Here is a 26,449-nt window from a genome sequence, read left to right as displayed (position 1 = left end):
TTAAGAAACTCTTAATTTGAACTTGACCTCTGGGTTGACTAACCCTGAGCTGTCAAACTCGAGGGTTTTCACTTTCAGAACAGATGATAACTAAAGTCAATCCAAAGTGGAGCATGTGCACGAGGAGATGAGAGGGATCCACCAATTGAACCGTGGAAAAAATATCTTGAGCCTCCTACTTCTCCACTGTGAAGTTGGACATTCTACTGAGCGCATATGCAGAATATGAACATAACTTGAGGAAAAAAGGAACAATAATAATAATAAAACTGATTAAAAAAAAGGAGGCACAGTAGGTGACATCAATGCAATCAGCATTCACACAGTTCACTAGCGATAAGTATTTCATTTACTCATCTAAATTTTTAACATTTCATTTTTTCTGATCATTCCCTACTACCAAATTGTTAGTAACACGTTATAATTTGCGTTCAAGGATATAGGCTACAAAGTGAACATGTCAGGCACATCTGACATGAAAATAGTCAGAAAAAGCAGTATAATCCATCACTCGATGCATCACCGGATCAACAGATGATGTTTAAATATACATATACATTTAAATTCTGTGTGAAACATGAAAATTATAAACCTCTGATTTGTGATGCGTTTCATTAAATATTCAAAGTCTGTGCCAAAGAAACTGAGGGTTGAAGAATAAATGTCAGTAAAAAAATACCAAATGCTGCCTCTCAGTGGGGTAATGTAGCATCACAGTTGTAAAATAAATTGGGGGAAAAAACTGCAGTTGGATGGCAGATATTTATTGCCCAGATGGAGTCTGTGTGCCAAACTTTTATTTATGCTACAGCAGCACAGTGTAGCAACAGAATGAACGTCACTCAGAACAACACATTCTATGCGTCAACATATTTACAACAAGGATGTGTTCGAGACGGAGCAGGCAGAAGCATAGTGCTTGGATAGTCCTGCCCCAACTTGACGAAGTCATGACTGCTTCATAAGTATGTTTATATTATATGTGCTATGTCATCAGTGCTTACTACATTAACAAATAACAGTTGCCTTTTTTCAACCTGAGGCGCATTTAGCAGATTGTAGATGAATGTCTGAGGGGCATTCATTTATTTATACTCAAAATATTACTGCTCGGGGGGGTTACCTGGGGGCAAGGAGGTATAAGATGCCATGTAATCTCTCCCTGTCAGTGTTCTGCTATCATATCTAATAAATAAAAGATGTCAAAATACTAATAATAATATTGCTGAATGATTAATGACACATAACAAGGACGGAAAAATCCATCTGAGAGTTTTAGTACAACTTGGACATACGATCAAGGTCAGAGCAGTGACCTTCCTGGACGAGGGGCAAGCTGATTTCTCATATTTCTCATATTTGAACAATATTTTACCCCTTGAGGATCACCAAGGGCTTCTCAAGCTCTAATGTGATGTTGTGTCGCAGTTCCTCTTGCCCTTCACAAGAGGGCAGTGACTACTCGTGACTCTTAAAGTCCCAAAGCCGACACAATACAAATCTTCCCCTTGTGGTAAAACGCTCAATAACTTTTAATTGAATAAATACAAATGCAGTACAAACCCTCTTGATGTTTGAGTGCAGTGTTGCATGTTGTTGCTCAAAGTTGATGAGGAGCTGCTCAAAGGGAAAGTTGTGGATGAAGCAGCAATTTATACCTGGCATCCTTGCTCTGTGCCTTTTCCTGTCAAAAAGTTCAAAAGAAGTTGAAAACTGTTAATTAAGCTGTTCATTTGTATCCAAAATGAAAAAAAAACCCACTATAAAGACAAGTATAATATAATATAAACTTAGTTTTTTCTGAAGGAGTTGGGACTAAGCAGTAGTGTTTATTGCAGGGCTTGTAATTCCACATCAACAAATGTAAAAGACTTAAAATGTTAAAGTGTTCAAAACACAAAATTTTTTTGAGGCCTTGTTGCCTTAAAGTATTTTGAACACTGCTCAAAATACCACCCCCCCCCCCCCACCCCACACACACACACACACAATAAAACAGCATATTCTAACTGTCATAGATTTTATACTTTATTTATGCACAGTATCCATCATACTACAATGAACAGAGGAACAAGAAGAATCAGGTTAACAAAAGCAGGGGCAGTCAAAGGAAACACAGAAACATTCCCGTAACTCTGATTTTTTCGCCTGCAGCGGTGCTCAACCCTGACTGGCCTATAAGGTTCCATTGTCTCTGTCATGGGTGCAAAGATGTTTGTCTTCATCTTTATACGTCTTTCCTCCGATACAGATTCTCAATGTGAGACATGTAAACATTCAGTTTTATCTTGAGCTTTAAAGTAAATCTCATTTTGGTCCAGATGTGACAAGCTGCAGTCTCGTGTGAAGTGACTAGTTCAGTAGTTAAGAGCTGCGACAGCTAAATTTGGCAGTTTTACAAAACCTCACAGCTGTAGCTTTGTGTGTTGCAGTAGAAGCCTTCTGAAAAACAGCCCACTGGTGGACACACCTGACAGGAAGAGTTTGGCACCATGAAACAATAAGCCAACAGCAACATTTTACACATATTTGTCCGTTTGAAATTCAGCTTATTAGCCAAACAGGGTCGGGCTATACGATGGCGAGCGGGAAGAGACGATGGGGAGAATATCAAACGATGCTTGTGTGACTGCTTTGTCTCATTCTGTGCATCGAGGTGGGGGGAAACGCCATGCGCCACACCGGGGATCTCTGTGCCATGCAGGGGTCTTCCTCATGCTTAGATCAGGCCTTGCCTCTGGCATGCACACATCATATGGAGAAAAGACACGTTTTTTTTGACATCCTCATTCTATCAACTAGGTTTTTGAAATCTGCTGGTTGCAGAAGGAGTCCAGCCCTGAGACGACCAAGGCAAGAGGGCATTCAAATGTTTCACACACGATAGGTGCTGCATATTCTCTTTATGACACTGAGAAGTAGAAAACAATGGATAAATGGTGGAAATACATATAACGAGGTTCGCTGATACCAAAGCTACCAAAGATTCAGCCAAACATTATATATATTTATATATATATATATATATATATATCTTTTCTCGGGGGGTAATCTAAACATAGAAATGTTCTATGGTAATAAAAGCACATTCAGTTCGTAGTATAAAATCTGCAAGTAACTTCTCTTTTTGAAACATCCCGTTTGAAACATATTTACAAAAGAAGAAGAAAGAAAAAAGGCTGACATACAATGGGACACAAAAGTTGATTCAAGCGGAACATAAAACAGGAACAAAACTCTTTTTCCTTGACAATTAGAAACTTCTTCAGAGTAAGACTCCTCAAACCATACAATAATCAACGTAGATTATGTCATAATACTAAAATTTACAATAGACATTTACTGCATCCTAGAGTCTACGGCTCGCACACAGTCAGAAAGTAAGCATGCAACAGAGATCTGCTTTTTGTGCATCTTTCTACTTAAATGCACAGTCGTCTGACCCTATAATCCTGCTTTCACCCACTGTAGGCGTAATTCCACTGCACTGAAAAGACCTGGACATCTTGTAACCGTAAGCAAAATGTGCTTCTGTTTCTCTATACAGAGTTGGATATATTATATTTCCACATCCTGCGAAACAACAGATTCAAAGCGGTGCCTGTGTAGGGGTTTTATTGTGTCGACACTGTCGGGAAGGCCAGAAGGAGAAAAAAACCCAACATCACAAGATCTACAAGAACTGCAATAGAAAGGTTTTCTCCCACTTCTACTCTGGCTCTCACGTAACAGTATACTACCTCTTCTTTGTTTTGAGTATATAAATATAATATACACGTGAAGCTGTTCAGAAGTAGTTAAAGCCAAGACAGAGCAGAAAAAACATGTTCCATTCCTGTGTTGCATTGCAGCTTGTTGCGTAGAAGGATGCGGAAGAGAAGTGGGATGAGAAGGACCTTGCATGTTTAATACCTAATGAGAGAGCAACCGGCAACGAGACACCTCCATACGGGAGAAGACGGCTGCAGGTTCGGAGAAACAGATATAGATTTAGAGGAGAGAACATTCTAATGAGAAGTTCAGTGCCATGTTTGCCTCTCACTTCAGATTGTACCTCACATCCTTTTAACCCTCAGCTCCTCTCCCCTCGGTCACTTCTTTACACCGATATCGATAACTAGTAGACAGAACACTTTAGAGAAGGATATGAGTCGGTTGACAGCAGGGCATTGGTCGGAGTTTGCAAGGGTCCTGTATTCACAGACAGTCCGTGATTTTTGTAACTTTCCCACACCCTCCTCATACCACGCTGTGCAGGGACGGAGGGACGAACTGTGGATTGATGTACGAGAAGCCGGCAAACTCGCTCTGGTCGATGTTGGCGAGGACCAGCTGGTCGGGAGGGGTCAGCACAGGCTGAGTACGGGTGAAAAACTTGTCAAAGTTTTCTGCTCCTTTGCCGCACTGAAACAGATTAACAGATGTGAAAAAGGGCTGATCGTTATTCTGACCTCTGGACGAAAAGAAGTGTGGTCAATGGCAACCGGGTTTTAGGCCCCTTGATTGAAAAGCTTATCCCGAAACAAGTCTTTTATTAGAAAGCTTCCCAGCAGTCCCAGGGGCACAGAGCTTGATGTGTAGCTGGGCAGAGGTTGTAATCAGATTAGAAGCTGACCCTAAGGGTCCACAGTGGAGGGCATCAGCATCAGTGTGCGGCTCCACTCTGCGCTGTTACGCCTCTGAGATACTGCTGTGCATCAGCTACAATATTGGCCCCATGCATAATCATCTGCATGTGTACAATACACACTCAGGGCATCACTCACCACTTTGGGTTTGAATGGCGGCTGGATCTCTCTGTTGGCCAGGCGATCCCAGTCGATGCGTCTGAAGAAGGCCTGCTCTCGGATGTCCCTCTCCCCCTCTGGGCCACAGCCCAGACGCTTTGATGGGTGTTTGGTCATCAGCTGGTGACAAACGGAACCACTGAATATTTATGTATACAATTTATATTTTACATTAGCCCTGAACATTTTCCAAAATGGATTTGGATTAAAGGTGCGCTCAACTGATTGAAGCAGTATGCTTTATAAAATACTGTGTGCTCCTGTGTGCTCATTTAAACATGACTTACTCCCTTGCAGATGGACACAGCTTCTTTTGACATGGACTTGGGGTAGGAAACATTGTGCTCCATGATGGACTGGAAGAGCTCATCCTCATCTTCTCCATCAAAGGGTGGCTGGAAAAAGATGAAGACACAGAGTCTACAGTGTCAGACAGCAGTGAAGCACAGGTTTTCCGAGAGCTCGAGGTGAAATCTAATAATGCCGTGTTCCGACTAACGAACTCAAAGATGTTCAATTTATCGTGACCAAAAGAACAACGAAGTGCAGGAAATCCTCACAGTTGGTAAATCTTCTGTGTTTTTTCTTTTTCTTGTTGTTACAGCACAACTTAATTGACACCACAAAATCTATAGTGCTAATCAATATAATAATAGTAATAAAAAATACCACTACTACTTTATACTTTATTTCTATAGCCGTTTTCTTAACTTTTCAAAAACAAAATTCTCCCAGATATTAAACTTTTGATTTATTACAGGTATAGTGGACTGGACGTGGTGCATTAGAAGTTAATACGTCACCTGTCCTGCCAGCATCTCATACAGGAGGACTCCATACGCCCACCAGTCCACGGATTTCCCATAGGGCTGATATGCTATGATCTGACAGAGACAAATAAGATACAAGTGTTGGAGGAATCACAGATACAGACATGACCTAATTTGTCTATGCAAAATGTGTAATTATTGACAACTTCAGACCAAAAGCACTTCAATAAAAGGCACTTAAAGGAGTATTTCTCTCATATAAACTCGAACCAAATCCACCGCCATCAGTCAGCTATTTCGAGCTGCCATAACAAAGGCGCTTTCTCCCACCATCCAATTTGCAGTCCTCCACCTCCCTCCCACACAGACACACAGACAAACACACCACTAATCAAACAGAAGCACAAGCAAAGAGCTGCGCTCGCTTTGAACGGCTCACAAACTTACAATTACTGGTTTCGCTTATAACAAAACTACTACTCCCATATCCACGCGCGGAGCAGCAAGTGTGCAGATACCTCACCTCTGGTGCGATGTAGTCCGGAGTGCCGCAAAAGGTGCGTGTGGTCATGCACTCATACATGTTCTCCTTACACATGCCAAAGTCCGCTATCTTGATGTGGCCCTCAGAGTCCAGCATCACGTTGTCGAGCTTCAGATCCCTGCAGCCGAGATTGGGTTGTGAGCATTCATGTGCATCCTTGTTTTTTCTGGATCTGTGACCGCGTTGACACTTTTTGTGTTTTACTGTCCAAGCTAGAGAGGAGCACAGAGAGGCCAGCCACCGCTGCCACCACAGTGCACTATTCTGGGTAACAAACCATAATTGCTTGGCCTGAAATCATTTTTTCCCCCTCATTGTGGCTGGGGATTTAACTTTTTTTTTTTTGAAGCTGCTGAATGGTAACAAACCTGTAGATGTAGACGAGATGATGTGGATTCAATAGGGAAACGGTTTAAATGTTACTTCAATACATGCCCGTTCCAAGTTCCAAGTTGATCTCATCATGAACATCAGTCCAAAAGATGAGAGTTTAATTCACTTTAAAAGGAAACTGACCCATGTCTCTCATGCTCAGTTTGTAACACGGGCCAGGTTACGGGGTAAAAGAAGTACTGTCTGTCTGTCTACCTAAAGGCGAATGTAAAACTGGCCTCGCTCTCTGTCACCCACCTGTAGATGATTCCCTTTCGGTGCAAGAAGAACAAACCAACAGCAATCTCTGCAGCATAAAACCTGGAAAACAGAAAGAAAAAAAAAAACATCTCCACAAAAATTTGACACTGACGGGATTCTACTGAATACAACAAAGCAATACACAAGACCTAAATATGAAAAATGTATAAATCTTGTGACTTGGACTGCCCATTAATCGCAAGGTCAACATGCATGTCGTGGATAATATAACAGAGAGATGGCAGTATATTAGTGGAGAGGAGTGATTGGGGAATATCATTCATACCGCTGTGTGCATACCATACACATGCACACAGTGAAGTTATACATCATTTAATGTGTAGTCCTCGACATGGCTGTAAAACATCAAACCTGCCAGCAGGATCCTAATGTAAAACATGCTGTATGTCTGTGTATGAACCATAGTGTCCTTACACTGCCTGCGGCTCCTTGAACTTGCCCACACGCTGGATATGATACATGAGGTCTCCTCCATTAATGTACTCCATCACAAAGTATAGCCGATCCTACAGAAACAAAAGAAAAAGGTTATTGTCCAAAGAGCAACGCTATATAAAAGCCAGACTTAGAGTGAGCAGCGTATTTATAACATTCAGACATGACTACTGGTGTATATCTTACAGGTGTCACCGTCAGAAATATTAAAATGCCGATCATGATCTATTCTTTCAGTGCGGCCGCTCTGTCAGGTTGTACACCTGTATTATAAGTCAGGATGCTTTGATCTGTCAATATAGTTTTATGTAATGGAAGCTTTCTTGAGTCACTCCCCATTAACCGCACAGAGTTGACGTCACAGTGCAGAGTCACAGACTCAGTATCAATTTTCTCTGCAGGAGTGCCGGCAAAAGAGTGTGAATGAATGAAAGTATGAAAGAACCACACAGCTGGAAGGATCCCCCCACCACACACACAGACTTTTGTGTGTGTGTGTGTGTGTCTGAGCAGTTCAGCAGCAGTGTAGGAAATCGCGACTTGTCCAGTGGGTGACGTTGTAACACACACCACAGTCTGGAAGCAGGAGTGGAGCTGCGTGAGAAAAGGCGGCTTGTCTCTCTGGGCCAGGACCCTCTTCTCTATCATCGTACATTCGACATCATCATCCTGGATGACCACGTCCTTCTTCAGGATCTTGATGGCGTACAGCTCCTCTGACGACTTCATCTCTGCCAACATCACCTTCAGTCGTACAGACACACCACGGGTCAAAAGTCAAAATGAATCAGAGGTTACGGTCATCACCGTCCCTGTTGCCTTGCGTCTGTGTTTGTGGCTCTCACCTTGCCAAAGCTGCCCTTCCCCAGCAGGGCCAGGAAGTTGAAGTCACTGAGTCGGACCCGGTCCACGTTACCTGAGGGCAGACTGAACCGCCGGTGGTCTGATGGCGTGATCACTTTCTTACCATGGCCCAGCTTGGCTTTCTGTGGTGAACAGCACACACACACACACACACACTTTAATATGTAATTAAAATTCGCCTACCACTGTGGTTGTCTCACACAAGATTTTATGGACATCTTTAGATTTTTATAAAATTTTCGCCATTCACAAAAAGCAATTACTAAACCTTGAATAAAACCTCAGTTGTTGGCACATTTCTGTCAACAACTGTCTACAGTTAAACAATTTTTGTACAGCTGCTTTCAGACATGCACTGAAGTCTGGATATTTTCTGCAACATTTGCAGAGGGGCTGTACTGAACGTGAGAACGCAAATATCTGCCAATGTTACCCCAGACTTTTTCCGTAGCTTTTCCTGCCTAACTCTTTCCTCTCCTGTAAGAATATGCTCCTCGCCTGAATGTTTCGGAAAAGTTCCTGCTGTCGTGAACGCGTCTGACTCAAACAATCTCCTGCTGCTTTCTTCACATGTGAACGGCAAACTCTGGAATATGTCCAGACACAATTTTCCGCACATTTTTACAGAGTTCATGTCTGAAAACAGCCTATGATGCCTCCTCCTCTCATTGGTCTTGAGAGGACATGGGACACTTAGTCATCATGCTGGTAACAGACAAGTACATTTTTAAAAATGTAATAAAAAAAATATCCCCCTAAATGGGTTGAAAATGTAAGAACCTGTCAATGATATATATTTATGAAACAATGTAAATATCTAGAATAAAGGGATCAATCAAATATTAAATTAAACCCATTTTGAATCACTTATAATAATAATAATAATAAATAGACATAACTATTACATTTTCAGCCCATTCAAGATATCTCCATTGAGTTTTGCATGCTGACCATTACACTCTAAATCATAATGATAAATTCTATAGTGATTTAGTAGATATCATATAAGGGGTTATGATGTTATGATGGACACAGTAACATCCGTCACCATCACAGACATGTGGTTAACTGCAAGTCAACAAATCAAGCGTCTCTGTTCAGTCTCTATTTCGATGCAGAGAGAACATATAGTAGTGCTCTATTCTGAACACTGACACGCCATTTTCTTTGTTGTACTCCGACAATTCCTCACAGACATTCCACAGGATCTCACTACCCGTGCAGTTTGGGGAGATTGTCAGGTGGGCAGTCAGCGGGGGGGCGCCAGTGTTGCAAGGTTCCCTGTTGTCCTAATGACTGGCCTGCCAAGTCTCTCCGAACAAAAAGAGCAGTTAGGACCCTGTCTGCTCCCATCACGGTTCCAGCGGTCGACTGTTACTCTCAGATGGAGCGCAGAAAACAGGCGCTCAGCGGGGCACAGAGAGGCTGTTGCCAGGCCAACCATTCCTCTGCTCCTGACTGGCGATATACTCGACATAATGAATGTCACACATTTATTTGACTGGTTCTTAAGTGACACAAGGTGTCAATATAAGTAGCACCCAGTTTAACATCCCTATGTCTAAAGGCATGATTTTGTTTCATATTGATAATTATATTTACATATCATCGCTCAAATCTTACAGTAACGTGGATACAAATGTTATAAATGTTACCCTCAATAACTAAATAATTTCACATAATTACATGATTATTCTGGGTTTCATCATCTTGTGTGGTGGCTTAACTTGTAGTTCCTAACCCATGGGTCACAACCCCACAATTAATCCGAGAGCACCCCCCCCCCCCCCCCACACCTCTTTTTTCCATCCATGACTCTAAAAAATCCTTCAATTAACAAAAACCCACGAATGAAAAATGACCTTTTAGTTTAACTTCTCATATCCCATGTTCACACTGACTTCACTTAAAAGTGATGACAAGTTTAAAAAAAAAAATGTTGTGTATGTCAACATCACTGTTGTTGCCTTACATATGTGGTAAAGTCTTTTTAGCATGAAAAATGTGAATAATTTCTTGATACTGTACCATAGTATTGTACCAGCACCCTTACACTGCAGAGGTGTGGTGGTGAAAACACACTTGGGTAAAACTTGACACTTTTAATACGAACCCAGTCACCTACATTAAAATAAGAAAACTCCACATCATACAAACACACAAAACCATTACTACATGCTTGAGTTTTTCAGTTAAAGAGGCCACACAGAGTTGTACTGACACAGTGCAGCCACACACCAGTCTTACAATGAATCTAACACTGCCACTGTGTGGAGAAATGTGGCATGCACACCAAGACCCTGTATGTGCATCCCTTCACACACTTAAGAGTGAATACGTGAGTCCATGTTTCAGGTCCTAACAGCCTTCTATAGTCCAGAGCAGACTAGTAGAGGGCGGGCTGAGGACCACACTGTCAGCCAATAAGGAGGAGGTGGGACGCTCTTCTTGGCCAATGACAGTAGCATGAGAGCTCCCCATATTTACTAACAATAGTGCTGTTTGGTGTTTGTGTGTGATAGGGAGCAAGTACATTAAAACTTTAACATGAAGCACTTTTTTTTTTTTTTTTAAATTATTCATATAAATATTGAAACTTTGGCTGCAAATGTCAGATTTTGCCATTGCAGCAGAGGGCACAATATTTTTAATTGTTTTTGTATTAGAATTATATGTTGTCCCTTAGATTGTATGTTAAGCCTAGACATGTTTTACTGTATGTGTGTGTGTGTGTGATTGGGATGTGAAAGACTGAGACGGATAGCAGAAGAAAGTTGGTGTATCCGTGTGTGAGGGGACTTAGAGAGGGGGAAAAAAGGCACATTACTGTAATTTGGAGTGTAAATAACAATTGAGCTGGTTCAGCTGTATGCTGTTGAGATGAGCCTTTGTTAGTAAATCAGATTAATTTGTGGAAGCCCAACAGAGATCCACAAACAATCCTAGGACAGTGAGTAAAGTGAGTGTGATGCAAGCTGTGGGGGTGAGAGAAACAGAGACAAAGCAGGCAGAGGAGCTACCTTCAGATAGTGGATATTTAACTGGCAGGCCTAGAAGAAAGAGGACACTCACTTATTAGTACGGTCAAAAGGTTAGTTGATGTATGCATGTGTGTCTCCCTGTAAACGAAATATAAGAAGAAGAAAAAAACAACCAACACTTGTGGAGAAATGATAAATCATAACTTTTATCTGTTCCAGTTACCTATGCTACGAACGATAAAATAAGTTACGAGGCGTGACAAGAAAACCAAATCTTTCCTGTCACATCTGGCTGCGTCTCGCACTTGTTTCCTCGGCAACCGCACACAGTTGTGTGAAGACGGCCGCCTCGCAGGGATAGTCAAGGTCAACCGTTGTACAGTACAATGAGAAGCAGAAAATTAAAAACAACAAGACTCGGCGTCTTGTGGGCTGCAGTAAGTAGGATGACATGTACCCTCAGTATTATAACACCGGTATACACCCACGGAGCAGGACTTTAATAAAACTGCCATTGCCTCTTTTTCTCTACTTACAGTAAATCCCATACGTTTGTTGTGGGGTGGGGGCGCTTATTTACATTGTGCATCGGTGAATATTAAGAGTGAGTGTCATAAGTTGCAGTATTAGTTGTACTTTTGTGAGTTCTACCTCTGTCAGTATTAAACTTTTTGCCGCAATATATTAAACTCTAAGCTTGTGCTGTGTATGAAATTCGAAAATCAAGAGCATTCACTTTAATGGCAAGGGAAAGTGATGTGCAGCTCTGACACACATGGGGAAATTTCACCAGTGGGAATAGGATGGGGTTACCATGGTGACCGTGGTGGTGTGGAAAAGAAAACCTACTGATGATTCTATTGAGTGTTGTAAATACAAAATCGGACTCAAGCCCTCTCTTTCAGCTTCCTCACCTCAAACTTCTGTCGGAGCTCCAGGTTGACGTCGTCCACCTCGGGGATGGGGACGTTGTAGTACTCTCCCTCCTCCTGGTTTAGCAACTTGTACCTGAGAGAGACAAAAAAAGATGGCGAGAGGGGAACATTTGCCATTCACTTCCCGTAAGGCTGTACATCAATGTATTTCCAATTCACTACTAATCCATCACCCATGCATTCCTTCTAACTGTCCAACCTCGCAGCAATACATCACCGTATTTCTGCAGCACATCAATCATAAATAGCTGCTGATTTCCCTTTGAGTGTTTGCAGGTCTGCTCTGTCACCAGCGCCAACTTGACTCTACTTCCTCTCTAATGCACACATCACCCGGGCCACAGAACAATATGCAGACCAACTCACAGAGGCGCACTGTACATGCAGTGGTTTGAGGGTTGCCTGTGCCAGGCGTTCCTACGCACAGGTATTTCCTGGAGCTTATAACTGTACTTAAAGCAGCAGTGGATCAGGCTCAGTTTAGGTTAGGTTCAGGCCAGTATGCTAACATGGTCCATAGAAGAGGGACTGTAACATCTCTACGAGTGTGTGTTTGTCAGGATGAGACTAAGCAGGGAGGCAAAGTCTGAGAGGGGAGGAAATGACCCCAGCAGGAGCTCGTATGTCAGAGTGAACAGAGTTGGCTTCAGCGACCGTTTTAAGGCGAAATGCGCTTATGTTTATGAAGTGAAGTCCGTTCCTTCAGGAGCAGTGTTTCCTGACAGGGGGAAAGGAGTTCTCTTTACCGTGAACGTTGGGCGGGGAGGAAAGGGACAGAACTAAAAAAAGCCCATGTCGTCTTTAACTGCTGGAAGGAACGGACGTGAATGGGACTGACTCACCATCCACAATTGGGAGCTTTGATGAGCTCGGACACTCCAAATGACATGGAGCCCATGAAGTCGTTCCTGGTGGTTCGGTCCCAGTCCCACACCTCAATGGACAGACGGCGGTCTTTATCTGATGCTTTCAGCTTACTGAGCACACACACACACACACACACACACACACACACAGAGGAGGTAAAAGCATCAGCAGTCAAAGAATGATACTGTGAAAAAATAAATGCTCACTTCTTTTATTCGATATATATATACTGTTATACTCAAAAACACACGCACACACGCACGCACACACACACACACACACACACACACACACACACACACACACACACACACACAGAGGAGGTAAAAGCATCAGCAGTCAAAGAATGATACTGTGAAAAAATAAATGCTCACTTCTTTTATTCGATATATATATACTGTTATACTCAAAAACACACGCACACACGCACACGCACACACACACACACACACACACACACACACACACACACACACACACACACACACACACACACACACACACGACACGACTCGACTCGACTCGACTCGACTCACAAGGTGAAGGACTCGTTCCAGCAGGGGTTGAGAGACGAACGGATGGTCCTGGTCTATTTACTGTGATAAATGCTCACTTCTTTTATTCGATATATATATACTGTTATACTCAAAAACACACGCACGCACACACGCACACACACACACACACACACACACACACACACACACACACACACACACACACACACACACACACACACACACACACACACACACACACACACACACACACACACACACACACACACACACACACACACACACACACACACACACACACACACGACTCGACTCGACTCGACTCGACTCGACTCGACTCACAAGGTGAAGGACTCGTTCCAGCAGGGGTTGAGAGACGAACGGATGGTCCTGGTCTTCTGTTTGGTTTCGTTCTTTGGGTCTGGGATGAGCTTGAGTTTTACATACGGGTCCGATAAACCATTCGGATCCATAGGAATCAGGTTCCTGGCTTCACCCACTAGAAGAACAGAGGAAGACACATTGTTTTCTTAAATCTGATTAACGATATATCATTGTCAGCAATATTATTTTTTTGCTTTGTTTTGTCCATTTGAGTGATTGAGTAATGATTGGGTATCTATTGATATCAATCCTAAACACTATTTAGGATTTTACAGTTTTATTTTGGCAAAACTAATGCACAGTTGCTAGAAGAACACATCTGCTACAAAATATAGATTTGGTGTTGTACCTAAACTCAGATGTTGTATCGGTAGAAGTAGCAAAAAATATCAAACAACACCCAGAGAGATAGATGGATAGAAAGAACTACATACGCTGATAACAGGTGCTGTGCAGCAAACATACTGTAAGAATTCACTTCAAGTTGACAGTGTGAAAAAACACAAACAGGATGATAACACTGGTGGGTTTTATGCTACATGCACACATAAAAAAGATTTCTAAAAAAGAAAAAAAATCAAATTCTGTTGATTTAGAACAATCTAATAAATATGAGTGAGAAGAATAGATCTCTTGCAGTATACAGTATATGTAGTGTATAGTAAGGCAATAGGTGAACAAAAGTAAGAAGTAAAGGAGGCTTGACATTTCCTTGTGTCATAACTGACAAATGGAAAAGAACATAGCAACAGGAGAAAGGGGGATAGGGTGGCGTGAGCGTGTCACCTTCACCATGGAGACAACATCTACTGTAAGTGGTCATGGGCCGACTCCGTCACTGCCCCACTTAGCAACATCATTTGAAGAAAGAAAGAATGAAAGAATGAAAGAAAGAAAAATATAGAGAAGGCTAACAACTAACAAAACTACAACAGATGGAGATCAGAAACAGGATCACGCCGATAAAACAGTATTCATCAGCTCCAGCCTCCCCACTCTGCATATTTAAATGTAATCAGGCACAGTGAGGAGGAAAAGGCTGAACTGAACGTTTCAGAGTCAGTGGGAACTTTCACACAAGGACATGTTTGCTGAGAGTCTTCATTAAAACAGCGGTAATGTATTTTGCCTCTGAAGCATAAGTAGTCCAGGTCTGAACACAAAGCAAGATGAAACATCAGAGAAATGTCACGTGACGTCACTGCGGCTCGGTCTTTGTGAGATGTAGTCGTATTTCAATATGCTTTAAAGGGATTAAGAGTTACGAATTTGGAAAAAAAACAATAAAATAATGCTGGAAGAGAGTCAATAGTCAGTCAAGTCGAGTCAAAGTACAATTAAAATCAATTTTAAAGCGAAAGAAGCCCAAAAATTCACTTACTCCAACTTTTTAGATGTGAAAATGTGCTGCTTTCCGAGTCTTCTATGATATTAAATTGATTATTTTGTTTTATTTGACATTCTTGACATCATTGTTTGCCCATACCGGATCATCTGTTCTGGACATCAAAGAAAAAAAAAAAGGTTTCTTGTTAAGGGAGAAAATAAAGCCCTAAATTCTGTAATACTGTGCAACCAGAATAAACATGAATAATATATAACCGTATTATGCATTGATTTTAATGTAACTGAGGAAACAACCTAACGATCTGTCCATTAGTCATGAGGAAAAGAGTATGAACGGGTTTATTAAAGTTAACATGACGTTAAAAAAACATACAGGACAAAAAGGCAAATTGTTGAATATTGCAGTAATACATTTTTTCATGCTCTTCCAGTTTTATGCTGTAGAGGGCAGTGTAGGTCTCCCATTCAGATTTACATATCTGATAATAAGAAAGCCAGTGTCGGAAGCTTTTACCTTGATCGTGAATGTTTAGCTTCAACCTCATAGTTCACTCGAGTTCAATACAAAATCTTTTTTTCTCTCTTTCTGTCTGTTCACAAAGAGACTATCACACGAGCACACGCAAACGCACAAATACACACACGCACAGCTACGGTTGCACAAAGTCATGCACAATATGAAGTATGAGCAGCAAAAGGAAAATCTCAGCATCCCACGTTCTCATCTACATCTTCCCCTCTGCTGGCTGTAGCAGTTTTACAGGCATCAGTCACTTCCATGGCAACGCTGGCTGGCGCCAAACAATTCTAAAGCAACTTCAACAAGCCTGTACACACACTAATGCAGACACACACACACACACACACACACACACACACACGGAAAAACAACGGAAAAACAAAACAAAACAATGAATAGTAAATGTATGCCACTGAAGTATGTGTGGAAGTTACACACAAGTTACATGTACAAACACACACACACACACAAACACACACACACACACACACACACACACACACACACACACACACACACACACACACACACACACACACACACACACACACAATATGTGTAATGTTTACATGTGCTCCCTCTCTCTCTCACACTCTCTCACTCACTCACACAAACACACAAAGGAACATCACCATCAGCAGTGATCAAGGATCATCTCTGCTCTCCGTTGTTGCTTAGATACAACAAGAGCTGCTTGCCTTCTTTCCTCCCTTCTCTTTCCCCCTTATGAGGTTATTACCAATAACATTAGTGTGTGTGTGTGTGTGTGTGTGTGTGTGTGTGTGTGTGTGAGAGAGACGCGTACTTCCTGCTTGTGTGATTTGCTCTTATCACTTGTTTGGTGTAAAACCAACATGATATTGACAGAAAATGCAGACACACATTATGTTTTCCTTGATTGGAGACAAAGCTGATGTTTACGTCTTGCACACGTGCCACAGAAGAAGCAAAACTACCACCATGCATCCACTCTGCTCTTTGCTCCTGTCTTGACAACATCCTACGCACAGAAGTGTTCGGATTTTCCACAAGTATCAACAAAGGACAACAATAAAGTGCACTGGCAACGAGCCGACAATTTAAGAGCCTGCCGCTTCCGTATTTTAGAGATGATGAATGAAAAAGTTCAAGTTCTTTCTTCTCCAAAACGGTTACTTAATGTCTTCAATCTCAAAAGGTGCTACTACTGTATCCGCACTTAACATACTTTTTAAATCGCCTCTCTCCAACAGCAAGTCTGACCTCAAATTGCGCGCTTTAATGTGCCAAGGACTGCAACTAATATGATGTCACCATTTCCTCTATATTCTTGAAGAGACAGGAAACAAAACACATTAAAGTATATTTGCCACCTACATCTCCTGTATCTGAACTGAAAACCATGCTAAACAAACAACATGCCACAGCACAAAAAAAAAAGAAAAGGCATATCATTCGGATCCCGGCGCGGGTGAGTGCAGGGCCGTGGTGCCGGGCCAAATGCGCTGTTGCGTAACAATCCCATGTGCGACCAATGAATGCCTGATAATCTGGGGGGGAAAGCCGCAGAGGCAAACAGGAGCTGGACGGATCCCTGCTGTGCGGCGTCAGGGATCTGAGTGCAAACGTCACAAACACAGGGGAGGGAGATTTCAATTTCTCCTCGTGGTCGTTGAAAGGAAGCGTAACAAGGGAATTCAACAGACTGGGCTTCAGCAAAAATTGTCCATCAGTGGTGCCTTGAGACTTTGTAAATCATTCAGCCATTCATTAATAATATGATAAATATAGATATATATTTCATATAATTCATTTCATATAAAATCTATGTGTCAAATAACAATAATAATGATGATACAATTACTGTTTTTATTTCGCTGGACTCGTCAACTACAATGCAGTTTCATTGTGTTTCAATGTTATAATCATTCATTAGTTGTTATGCTGCATATGAATGCTAAAGGAATATAGAGATAAAGTATAACCAATGTCTATGACTGAAAAGACTTATTTACTCTCTGTGATCACATTTTCTTTGAGACACACCCACAGACAAAACACATCGCCCAACCGCAGACACATATAGCAACTGTTATGCTCATATTTGTGAAAAGCCTCTTGAAAGAAAAAGACAAATATCAGATATTTGGCCTTTTTGTTTGCACCACAGCCCTGACGGTGCCATGAGTTGTCAGGGGAGGAACCGAATCCCTGTGTTTAACCGTGCTGCAAACCTGGGGCGAGCATGTCAGCAGTAGGAAATCTCACTGCTGCGTGTTCACTTTGGCCCCATCCTCATTTGCCCTGTCTGTCTGTCTGTCTGTCTGTCTGTCTGTCTGCCTGTGTGTGTGTGTGTGTGTGTGTTGGTAGACAGGTCAAAGTGGGTCAAAGGGTAGAAAGCATGGGGTAAAAGGGAGGAAAAGAAAGAGCAGGATAAACAAACCAAACAAGTTAGAGGAATAGAAAAAGAGAAAGGGGGTGTAGAAGAAGAAGAGGAGCCAGAAGGGAAATTTCAGCTGTTTAAAAAAGAGAGCATGAAAGAAAAAGAAAAAAGAACAGATGTTGATTTCTTCCCGAGGAAGAAAAGAAAGGAAGAAAAAAAAAAGAGCATGAGAGAATTCTGGACGCAGTTCGGCAATACAGAGAGAAAATAAGAAGAGGGAGAAACTGGTCTCGAAGGAACAGGTATGGAGAGATGACAGGAAATGTCAACATTGGAAGAAGGGATGGAGAATAGAGTTGGAGGGGAGAAGAGGTGGGAGGAGAGAGGAGGGGGTGGTTAGAGGGAGCCTGGGAGATGTGTGTGTTTTCTTGGTTGGAAAGATTTAATCAAGTTCACATCGGTGCGGTGAACCACAAAGGCCCGCCACTTGTCTGTGCGAGCCGGAGGGGAGCTGGAGAACAAGCTGAGGCTTCACCGTTCAGACCGCTGCCATTAGAGACGAGAAAGGGAAAAAAGAAAAGCCCCAAACAAAACACAGCAGATCATGCAACTGCTGCCTTCTCTCCCTACCGCATATTGTTCTCAGTATTGACCCTTTTCTTCTGTTCTCTCAATCACAAATCCATCGCGTTGATGCTTTTTACTATCCCCTTATTTTCAGTTTGGAGCCACGGAGTTTAATGGCCTTTTTTATATTACAATTTTCTCTTTTTCCAACAGAAAAGAACTATGAAAATAATTGCATGGTAAAATAACTTTCTGTGTCTCTTTTCACCTATGATAAAGACCTTGGACTTAACAATGAATCAAATGACAAATGTGTGCAGTGTGAAAAGCGAGGAACCCACAGATAATTACCACCTGAGCCCCACAGTGTTTTAGCATCTTACATTTTGTTTTTTCAATGCAATGTCACCCATCAGTTGATTTCAGCTGTTAAAGGGGCGCTAAGCAATTTTAATCCAATACACTTTTTGGGGTAAAATACTGCAAATATTCCCTCACAGTCCGCTAGCTGTCGGTTCTATAAATTACTAAACACAACAAAAAAAGGTGCGAACCGCAAAAAAACACATATAACACTTATAAACATCAGTGTCCCCGACACTGTAGACGTTGATTTGACCTCCCATAAAGACCAGAGTTGACTTCGCCCTTTATTAAACAGAAATTGCCACCATAAAACCTCACCAGAATGGCTGACATATATTCTTTGTGCATTAGAGCAGGTCACCCCAGGGCCTGTTGCCAGCATAGTGGGGGTGTCGGCAAGCAAAATATTCCTCAGAGTCTTTCCTATTTCATCATAGCCGTTCAAACAAGCTACAGTAGCATTGAGCTACAAAAGAGTGCTTTTTTTAAAACACAAAATATTGTTATAGAAATAACATGTAATGATAATAGTAATGATATTTTAGCAATAATCAATGTGTTTATGTTGTGTATATTATCACAGTGGAAAGAACAAAAGTATAACGAGAATTTCCTCGGGTGTCCTTTGGCAAACTTTTGACACTCCAACTTGTTAGATTAATGCATTCAAATATTGGATCAACAGATAACAACTGACAACGACTTTGAAAGCACATTTATCACTGAGGACATTCATCAGGAAGAAATCTCAAGCAGTTTTTGACGACAGCTTTTTCTGTTTTATATCATTTTGTATTGCATGCCTTCAAAAAAAAAACAGGTGTTATCTTGTGACCTGGGAAGTCATGATGAAATCATGATCAACAAAAGCCAAAAAATAGACTGGGGAGTCCAGGTTTTGTATTTTAAATAGCAGACGTCACATATGCCAGTAGCAGGTGCTGCAGAGCATACTGTCGAACGTTTCCTTGAAGTTGACACCGTGCGATGTGGCAGCAACACTTTCATAAACACGGGGACACTGGTGGGTGGTTTGGTGTGTGTACGCATCAATTCAAGGACAACACGGGGCGGTGTGTGTGGGGGGGGGGGGGGTAACAGTCGTCTCTCCCACTCTATCTATGAATATAAGCCAGCTCAGTTTCACTTCTGTCCGACGGCAGTAGCCATGCCAACGAAACCACCGCTGTTTGCTGCTGTCATCATCACTTCGGCCGTCACCGTCACACGCCGCAGTCAAACTCGGAGACGGGCGCAAACGAGGACATCGAACAGAACGTGGAACCGCCTCGCAGTAGTTCAGACCTTGTTCAGCAGCAGAACCGACAAAAGAGCCGGACGTGGTGAACAGCGGGGTCAATGAAAACACCCCAAGACAATAAACTGAAGTAGAGGGAACAAATGAACGAGGTCCACTGTGAATAGGCCTCTCTCTCTCCTTCTCTCTCTCTCTTGTTCAGGAAGTCCATAAACAAACCCAATTTTTTCATGAAAGCAATATATACGTCTGCCATTCCTGCTGAGGTGCAGGTTATTCCTGGTTACAGTTAGGAACATTTTATTGGCCTCAGCAATCATGTTCCCTGACCAGCACCGTTTCGCCACGCCCCTTGTGCTTGGGCGTGTGTGTGTGTGTGTGTGTGTGTGCGTGTGCGTGTGCGTGTGCGTGTACAGTATGTGTGTGATGGAGAGGGGTTGTGGATGTGACCCAGCAGTCATTTCTCTCCCTGCCAAAGGCGTTTCAACACCGGAGAGTTCTCCACTCCAGGTGCTGCTCTTGACTGACAGGATAATTCGGTGGCGCTGAAAATATACACAGGGGCACACACGCACGCACGCACGCATGTGACACACAGGTCATGAAGGCAGTCAAGACTTCATTTTTATGCTGACACGGATGGATACTATATAGTTTTGATCATGCAGCGTTTGCAGCTGCTCTTTTTGTTATGACTGTACAATAAATCAACAAAATCCTTTCTGGGCCAGTGGACGTCACATACTTCTCAACTGGTGGTGAAGTGCAACAGTTACACAGTTTTGGTATTCCTGGACTTGAATATTGAATTTGTGCAACTTAAAAGTGGTAGAATTAGAAGTAGTAGTATTTCAATGGTCTGAAAATTCAACGACTGGAGACACACCAGGGAGCCATATGCTCACGTCGCTCTGAAGCTGAGCAGCCTTTAAGTAAGACATGCAGCCACAGTCACAACACACACGTTTCAAACCGACCTGTGACGTGTAGCCTGTCCCCGCTGACCTCGATCTTGAGAAAGACACGACCCCGGCGCTCTGTGTGGTCCATCCCACACAGGCTTGGCACGTTGACCACACACTGATTGTGCACGTTCATATCGCAGGCTGGAACGAAAGAGAGAAAACAGACTGGTGTATCCGTAGAGGACTTTCATTTCCGGCCTGGGGTCATACATATAACAGGAGCACAGGTTAGGGTGAATGTGTTCCATTGCACAACGCTGAATTTACTAAGGCGCATGCACTTGCGTGTGGAAAATTCTCTGCCCTCTGAAGAAAATGTTCAAAGAGAACAACAGCATAAAGCAGGGAGCTCTGTTTAATCATACTGATAAACAAAAGGATGAAAAAAAAAACTAATCAAACCAGATTCCTATCAAGACTATAGGTCATCAAAGTAAGGGGACATGCACACACATACTGTACGCGCGCACAAACACACACACACACACACCCACACACCCACACTTCCACAAAGCCAAACAGCTGATGGACCAGAGGGGAGAGTGAACATTTGTTCTTTTCTTCCCCCTCGTTTCCTCCTCTGCCCCATACTGCCCTCCAACTTTCTTGCTGGCGTCCTCTCCCTTTCTTCCCTTTCAGTGTTTTCTGCCCTGCTCCCTCTTTCTGTCCTCTTCCACCCATTCTCCTGCATGCTTCCTCCCTCCACTCGGCAGGCTTGTCAAGCTGACATGCTGGGAGGAGACAAGGAGAGACGAGAGATGGGGAAGCAGCTCGTAATGGCGATGGCCTTCCCGCATCAATTTGTTCTGGTGTGCTCCCATCACCATCCGCGATGAGGTCGCCACCAGAGACCCACAGATGGACAGACAGAGTAAGAGGAGGAGAGAGGGACGAAGGGTGATGTATGGAGATTAAGTAGTAACAGGGGGAGCGAGAGGAGGCACAATGAACGATACAACGGAGAGCAAAGGTAAGAGAAAAAATTTAAAAGGAGCAAAAGGACAGAGGGGGGGAAATAATGGGTGAAGAAGAGCGTGGACGGAAGAAAAAAACATGGGGGGAAAAGGGGAATTAAACTGAGGGAAATATTGTGAGGGACGGGGTCATACATGCAAAGAAAGAACGGTGGAGAAGATAAAGAGTGAGTGTGGGTGGAAAGAATGGGAGCGCAGAGTGAACTCAGCAGGTCCGGGACAGGGAAATCTGCCTGGGCCTCGGATGTGGCTGAGTGTAGTACAGTACAAGTCTATTCCCATCTGTTCTCATTAGGGCCGGCTGTAGGACGGATACCAGCACAGCATATTCGACACAGGTGCGCGCGCGCACACACACACACACACACACACACACACACACACACACACACACACACACACACACACACACACACACACACACACACACACACACACACACACACACACACACACACACACACACACACACACACACAGAGACAGGGTGTGTACTCACTGTCACATTTCATCCCTTGGTGGATGAGCCCGTACAGCAGCGAACCACAGTGGTCGCAGAAGGTGGGACTGCCGTACGAGTGGATCTTGAACTTGTGTTTGCTTCTGGGGTCCTGGGCGACAAAGAGAGAGAGAGAGAGAGAGAGAGAGAGACATAGAGAGAGATAGAGAGAGAGGGTGAAAAAAGCATTAAAATACCGTAAAACTTATTGTAGGTTTTATATTTAAATCAAATATACCGATACATGTCAAAGTTAAGGTGGTTGACAAAAGGTGTCAAGGCTCCAGAAAACTGTGCCAAACTCTCCAAATGGTATAAAAATTGTATTTAATAGAAGAGTTTATCTTTTCAACAGCAAGGCAATAAGTCTTCCCTTACGAAAAGGCAAATATGAAGCCAAGATCTTTAACTTCTTGTGGTCACAAAGCCCTGAGGAGACATTTGGGGTTAAGATGAACCTGTTTTGGTTCAACTGCTGCTTCAGAAAGACATCTGATATGAACTGATATGAGAGTAGTTTTTGTTACGGGGAATACAAATGGATCTTCATTCCCTTCATCGCTCTGCTGCTTAACGTCTCCTTCATTGACTCATGGAGTCAGAGCCGGGCTTTTCTTTTTGCCTCATTAAGTCACCAAACAGCACTTCGGTGTAATTTCCAGGAAACGGCAGCTGAGTTTTGGCTGTGAGATCTGCCAATCACAGACATCGTGTCGACCATAGCATCGGTGGACGAGACTGACAAAGAAAAAGAAGGAGAAACAAACAAACAAACAAACAAACAAATTTGTCGTCCTGGAAGTCTTCTCAGCATCCTCCCTAATTCAGTCTTCAAATGTTAAGGCGCACACACACACACACAAACAACACTGTACAGTGATCCTGTAGTGCCAGGAGCGATTGTAACTGAGAAACTGTTTATCTTGGCCAGAACATCCGGCACTGAGGCCGAGTAAAAAAATTGAGCTGTATTGTGCAATTGGGGATTGATGCTGCGATAGGTCTCCAAGCAAACAGGCAGGACAGAGCAAACCGGGAGATATCATACACATGCCTCTTGTCGGAAATCGATTCATACGTTTTCCACTCGGCATTGTAGTGGCTAAGGTGAGCTAATTCCTCCAATCGCCACAAAACACGCGTAGCTGTAATTAAAACCCTGCAAATGAGGTTGGATAAACCGCCACCGGCGTCGCCTCCATCACGCTGAAATGTGTCAGAACGCCAGCATGTGTAATTACACAGGCCACTGACTGAGTAAGTGGGCCCGCATCATTGACAAGTGCCCTTTTTTTCCCCCTCCCTCAAACGCAAACACGTTAAATCGAGCAAGTAACATGTCCAAAGAGGGAAATGACAAACAGGCAGACGTGGAGGAGAAACCTGTGCATGGAGAAGGCGGCAGTTGTTGGGTGGTTAGGGCGTGATTGGCAGAGGATCAGTGAAGAAGATCGAATTAGCATATTCTCCTCTCAGGGAGCTCGCTTATTTTTTGATCCTCTCGCCTGGCCTTTCCTGGAGGCTTTTCTCGAGACAAACAAAAAAATAAATAAACCAGATGGCCCCATGGCCCTTGTGTCCTTCCTGAGTGTTCTGTACCTCTGCAACACACTTTCCCCTCCACACTGTACGGCATCTTTTCCACTCGTCCGACGAGGCAGCGGCAGAGGAGATGGGATCTGACCACTCTCTCTCTTTGTTTGACTTTATCTTCCTCACTCCTTTCGTCTCCACGTCTCTGGACAGCGAGCCTTGGAAGATTCTTGCTTTCATGTTGAGCCCTCTCTTTCCTCTCTCATCTTGCTTTCTTCGTATGTTTTCTCTCTCTGGCACCAGTGCCATCGTCTCTTTGTGTATACTCCCCCACTGCCCTGGGCAGCCACAGATAAAAATGAAATTGGAACGACAGAGTTACTGCAGGTCGATTCACGGTTTTGCCGACCCAGGAGCTTAAACCAGTTTGATTTTTATGCAGATTTTTCAAATCATTTAAAATGATGACCGTTTCTGCAAATGAATAAGTAGCCTACATCGCCCTGTGTCAAGACAATCATAGATCTAAATCTGACTTGTATTGCAAAATGACAATGTGGTTTACATAATTAACAGGACCACTGCTGTCTGATGAGATGAAGATCACATTTCAGTAAATGGAGTTGGATAGATTCATACGTGCATGTTGGGTCTTTTTGTGGTGGCGATGAGAGGAGACGTAGCAAACTTAGTCTACAAAAAAAACAGTAACTGTGCCAATAAGACAACATTTCGGATCTGAAGTCGACAGAGTAGAATGGTTGTTGTGACAAATACAAATCCAATGTCTCCCTAAGTTTGTCCTGCTGACTGTGGCGCTGCTTCATTTTTTCTTCCTCCTTTTATTTAGTGTTTATTGGTGGTTGACCAAACCAGCTTGGAGGTGCATCAGCAGTGGACTGGAGTCGCTACCCCGTCCTTCATGGGCTCTCTCTGTCTCACTTCGGACATGGACTCGTCTGGAGAATTGGGTCCGGACATTTAACGCAGCTTGCCGGTCACAAATGAAAAGCAAAGCTGGAGCTTGTCCGTGTCAGACAAATGTCCTGGGACATTCAGGCAAGGGGTGGCGTTCTGAATATTCCAGAGATTTTCCGGCTGTATTCTCACATGGGTATGTATTCTCACAAATCCCCAGCACCCTAAAGGATCTAAAGAGGTAAAAGGCTTTGTTTTGATTATGTATCAAACATAATAATATGCATAATATCAAATGTGCAAACGCATGAAGAGGCAGAACACTTGGCAGCTTTCGTTCTTGCCCACGCTGCCACATTAAAATATTTGGTTTGGTTAAGTGAACACACAGTGGTGGATGTATTTGATTTCTTCCAGCAGAGTCAGAGGGCCCACGTTGCATGGTGCCCAAATGTCCTGCACAAACACTGCGTTTGAAACTTTTATTTTTTTAATTATCAAGACGGACTGAGCCCTTTGTCACCGAAACAATTTCTTCACAACTGTCTGGGAGCTGAGAGAACACTGAAGGAAACGCATGCTCTTTTTTAACAGAGCTGCTGAGGCGAAACCCGGGAGGGAAGATGGCTGCAGTGAGGCGAGATGACACCGCTGCCGAACTCCTCGGAGCGTTACGAGGGCCACATCGAGCAAGAGGAAGAGGAAGACGTCGAAGATGAGAGCAGAGTCACCATGATCTTGCTAATTATAGTCAGGCATTGACAGGCACCTCGCAACAGGAAGTAACAATATCTTAATACTAATTGGACATTATTACCGTAAAAAGTGAAGAGCAAAGAGGCTGATGTGATTCCTATCTAAGGTTAATCGGTTAACAAGCAACCCCTTCAGAGCTACCTTCACATCTGCCTGAGACAAACTGGGTTGATGGTTGCAAAGAGTAATGTGTTGTGTAATTTCTTCTGACGATGTTTCGCGAGCAAAGGACTTTATTTCAACCCGTGATCTTCATCCTTGTTTGATTCATGATTATGATGAGAAGCATAGCACCATACTGAAGTGTCCCTACTGTATAAGCAATAAGTGATGTAATCATTGTGTTTTCTTTAAAATGTACTTCCCCCCACCGACCCTTAAAAGGGATAAAGCCTTATAGATAGTGGATGGACTTCCACCACTGAAACACACAACGCATTCAGAAGTTTCCTGCAGTCAGTTGATATTCAGAAGTTAGTTATATATAGTGTATATAACACGCGGGCATCGCCACTCCCATGGGTCCGGCCAACCCAAATCTCACAGGAGCGGGTGGTTTCAGCTTTTAAAAATCAACTGTGGATCCCGCAGTTTAGCATTAACTAAAGGATGTCCACCTGCACACACCAATTCCCTATCTGCGAT

The 26,449-nt window shown here is 43.0% G+C and overlaps 1 protein-coding gene across 2 annotated transcripts in view; it reads right to left on the bottom strand.

The window, feature by feature from the left end:
* Positions 1 to 2,015: 2,015 nt before the first annotated feature.
* The window catches only part of prkcab (protein kinase C, alpha, b), a 74,422-nt gene continuing 49,988 nt past the window's right edge, over positions 2,016 to 26,449 (bottom strand). Inside the window, exons 4-18 of one of the 2 annotated variants that reach the window (XM_035614359.2) lie at positions 22,598 to 22,709; positions 21,137 to 21,265; positions 13,698 to 13,854; positions 12,813 to 12,947; positions 11,950 to 12,043; positions 11,075 to 11,104; positions 8,036 to 8,176; positions 7,761 to 7,934; positions 7,170 to 7,261; positions 6,732 to 6,794; positions 6,081 to 6,219; positions 5,591 to 5,671; positions 5,075 to 5,182; positions 4,767 to 4,907; positions 2,016 to 4,404 (exon numbers count right to left, since the gene is read on the bottom strand). In XM_035614359.2, the coding sequence (XP_035470252.2) occupies positions 4,240 to 4,404; positions 4,767 to 4,907; positions 5,075 to 5,182; positions 5,591 to 5,671; positions 6,081 to 6,219; positions 6,732 to 6,794; positions 7,170 to 7,261; positions 7,761 to 7,934; positions 8,036 to 8,176; positions 11,075 to 11,104; positions 11,950 to 12,043; positions 12,813 to 12,947; positions 13,698 to 13,854; positions 21,137 to 21,265; positions 22,598 to 22,709 (1,761 nt within the window). In that variant the 3' untranslated portion in view covers positions 2,016 to 4,239. The remainder of the gene's footprint in view (positions 4,405 to 4,766; positions 4,908 to 5,074; positions 5,183 to 5,590; positions 5,672 to 6,080; positions 6,220 to 6,731; positions 6,795 to 7,169; positions 7,262 to 7,760; positions 7,935 to 8,035; positions 8,177 to 11,074; positions 11,105 to 11,949; positions 12,044 to 12,812; positions 12,948 to 13,697; positions 13,855 to 21,136; positions 21,266 to 22,597; positions 22,710 to 26,449) is intronic. The other variant, XM_035614360.2, reaches the window with a different exon arrangement.

This window comes from Scophthalmus maximus, chromosome 17 (genome assembly GCF_022379125.1).
Source record: "Scophthalmus maximus strain ysfricsl-2021 chromosome 17, ASM2237912v1, whole genome shotgun sequence".
Taxonomy (NCBI): Eukaryota; Metazoa; Chordata; class Actinopteri; order Pleuronectiformes; family Scophthalmidae; genus Scophthalmus; species Scophthalmus maximus.
Note: the sequence above shows the minus strand (reverse complement) of the source record. Positions and strands in the feature narration are given on the sequence as shown.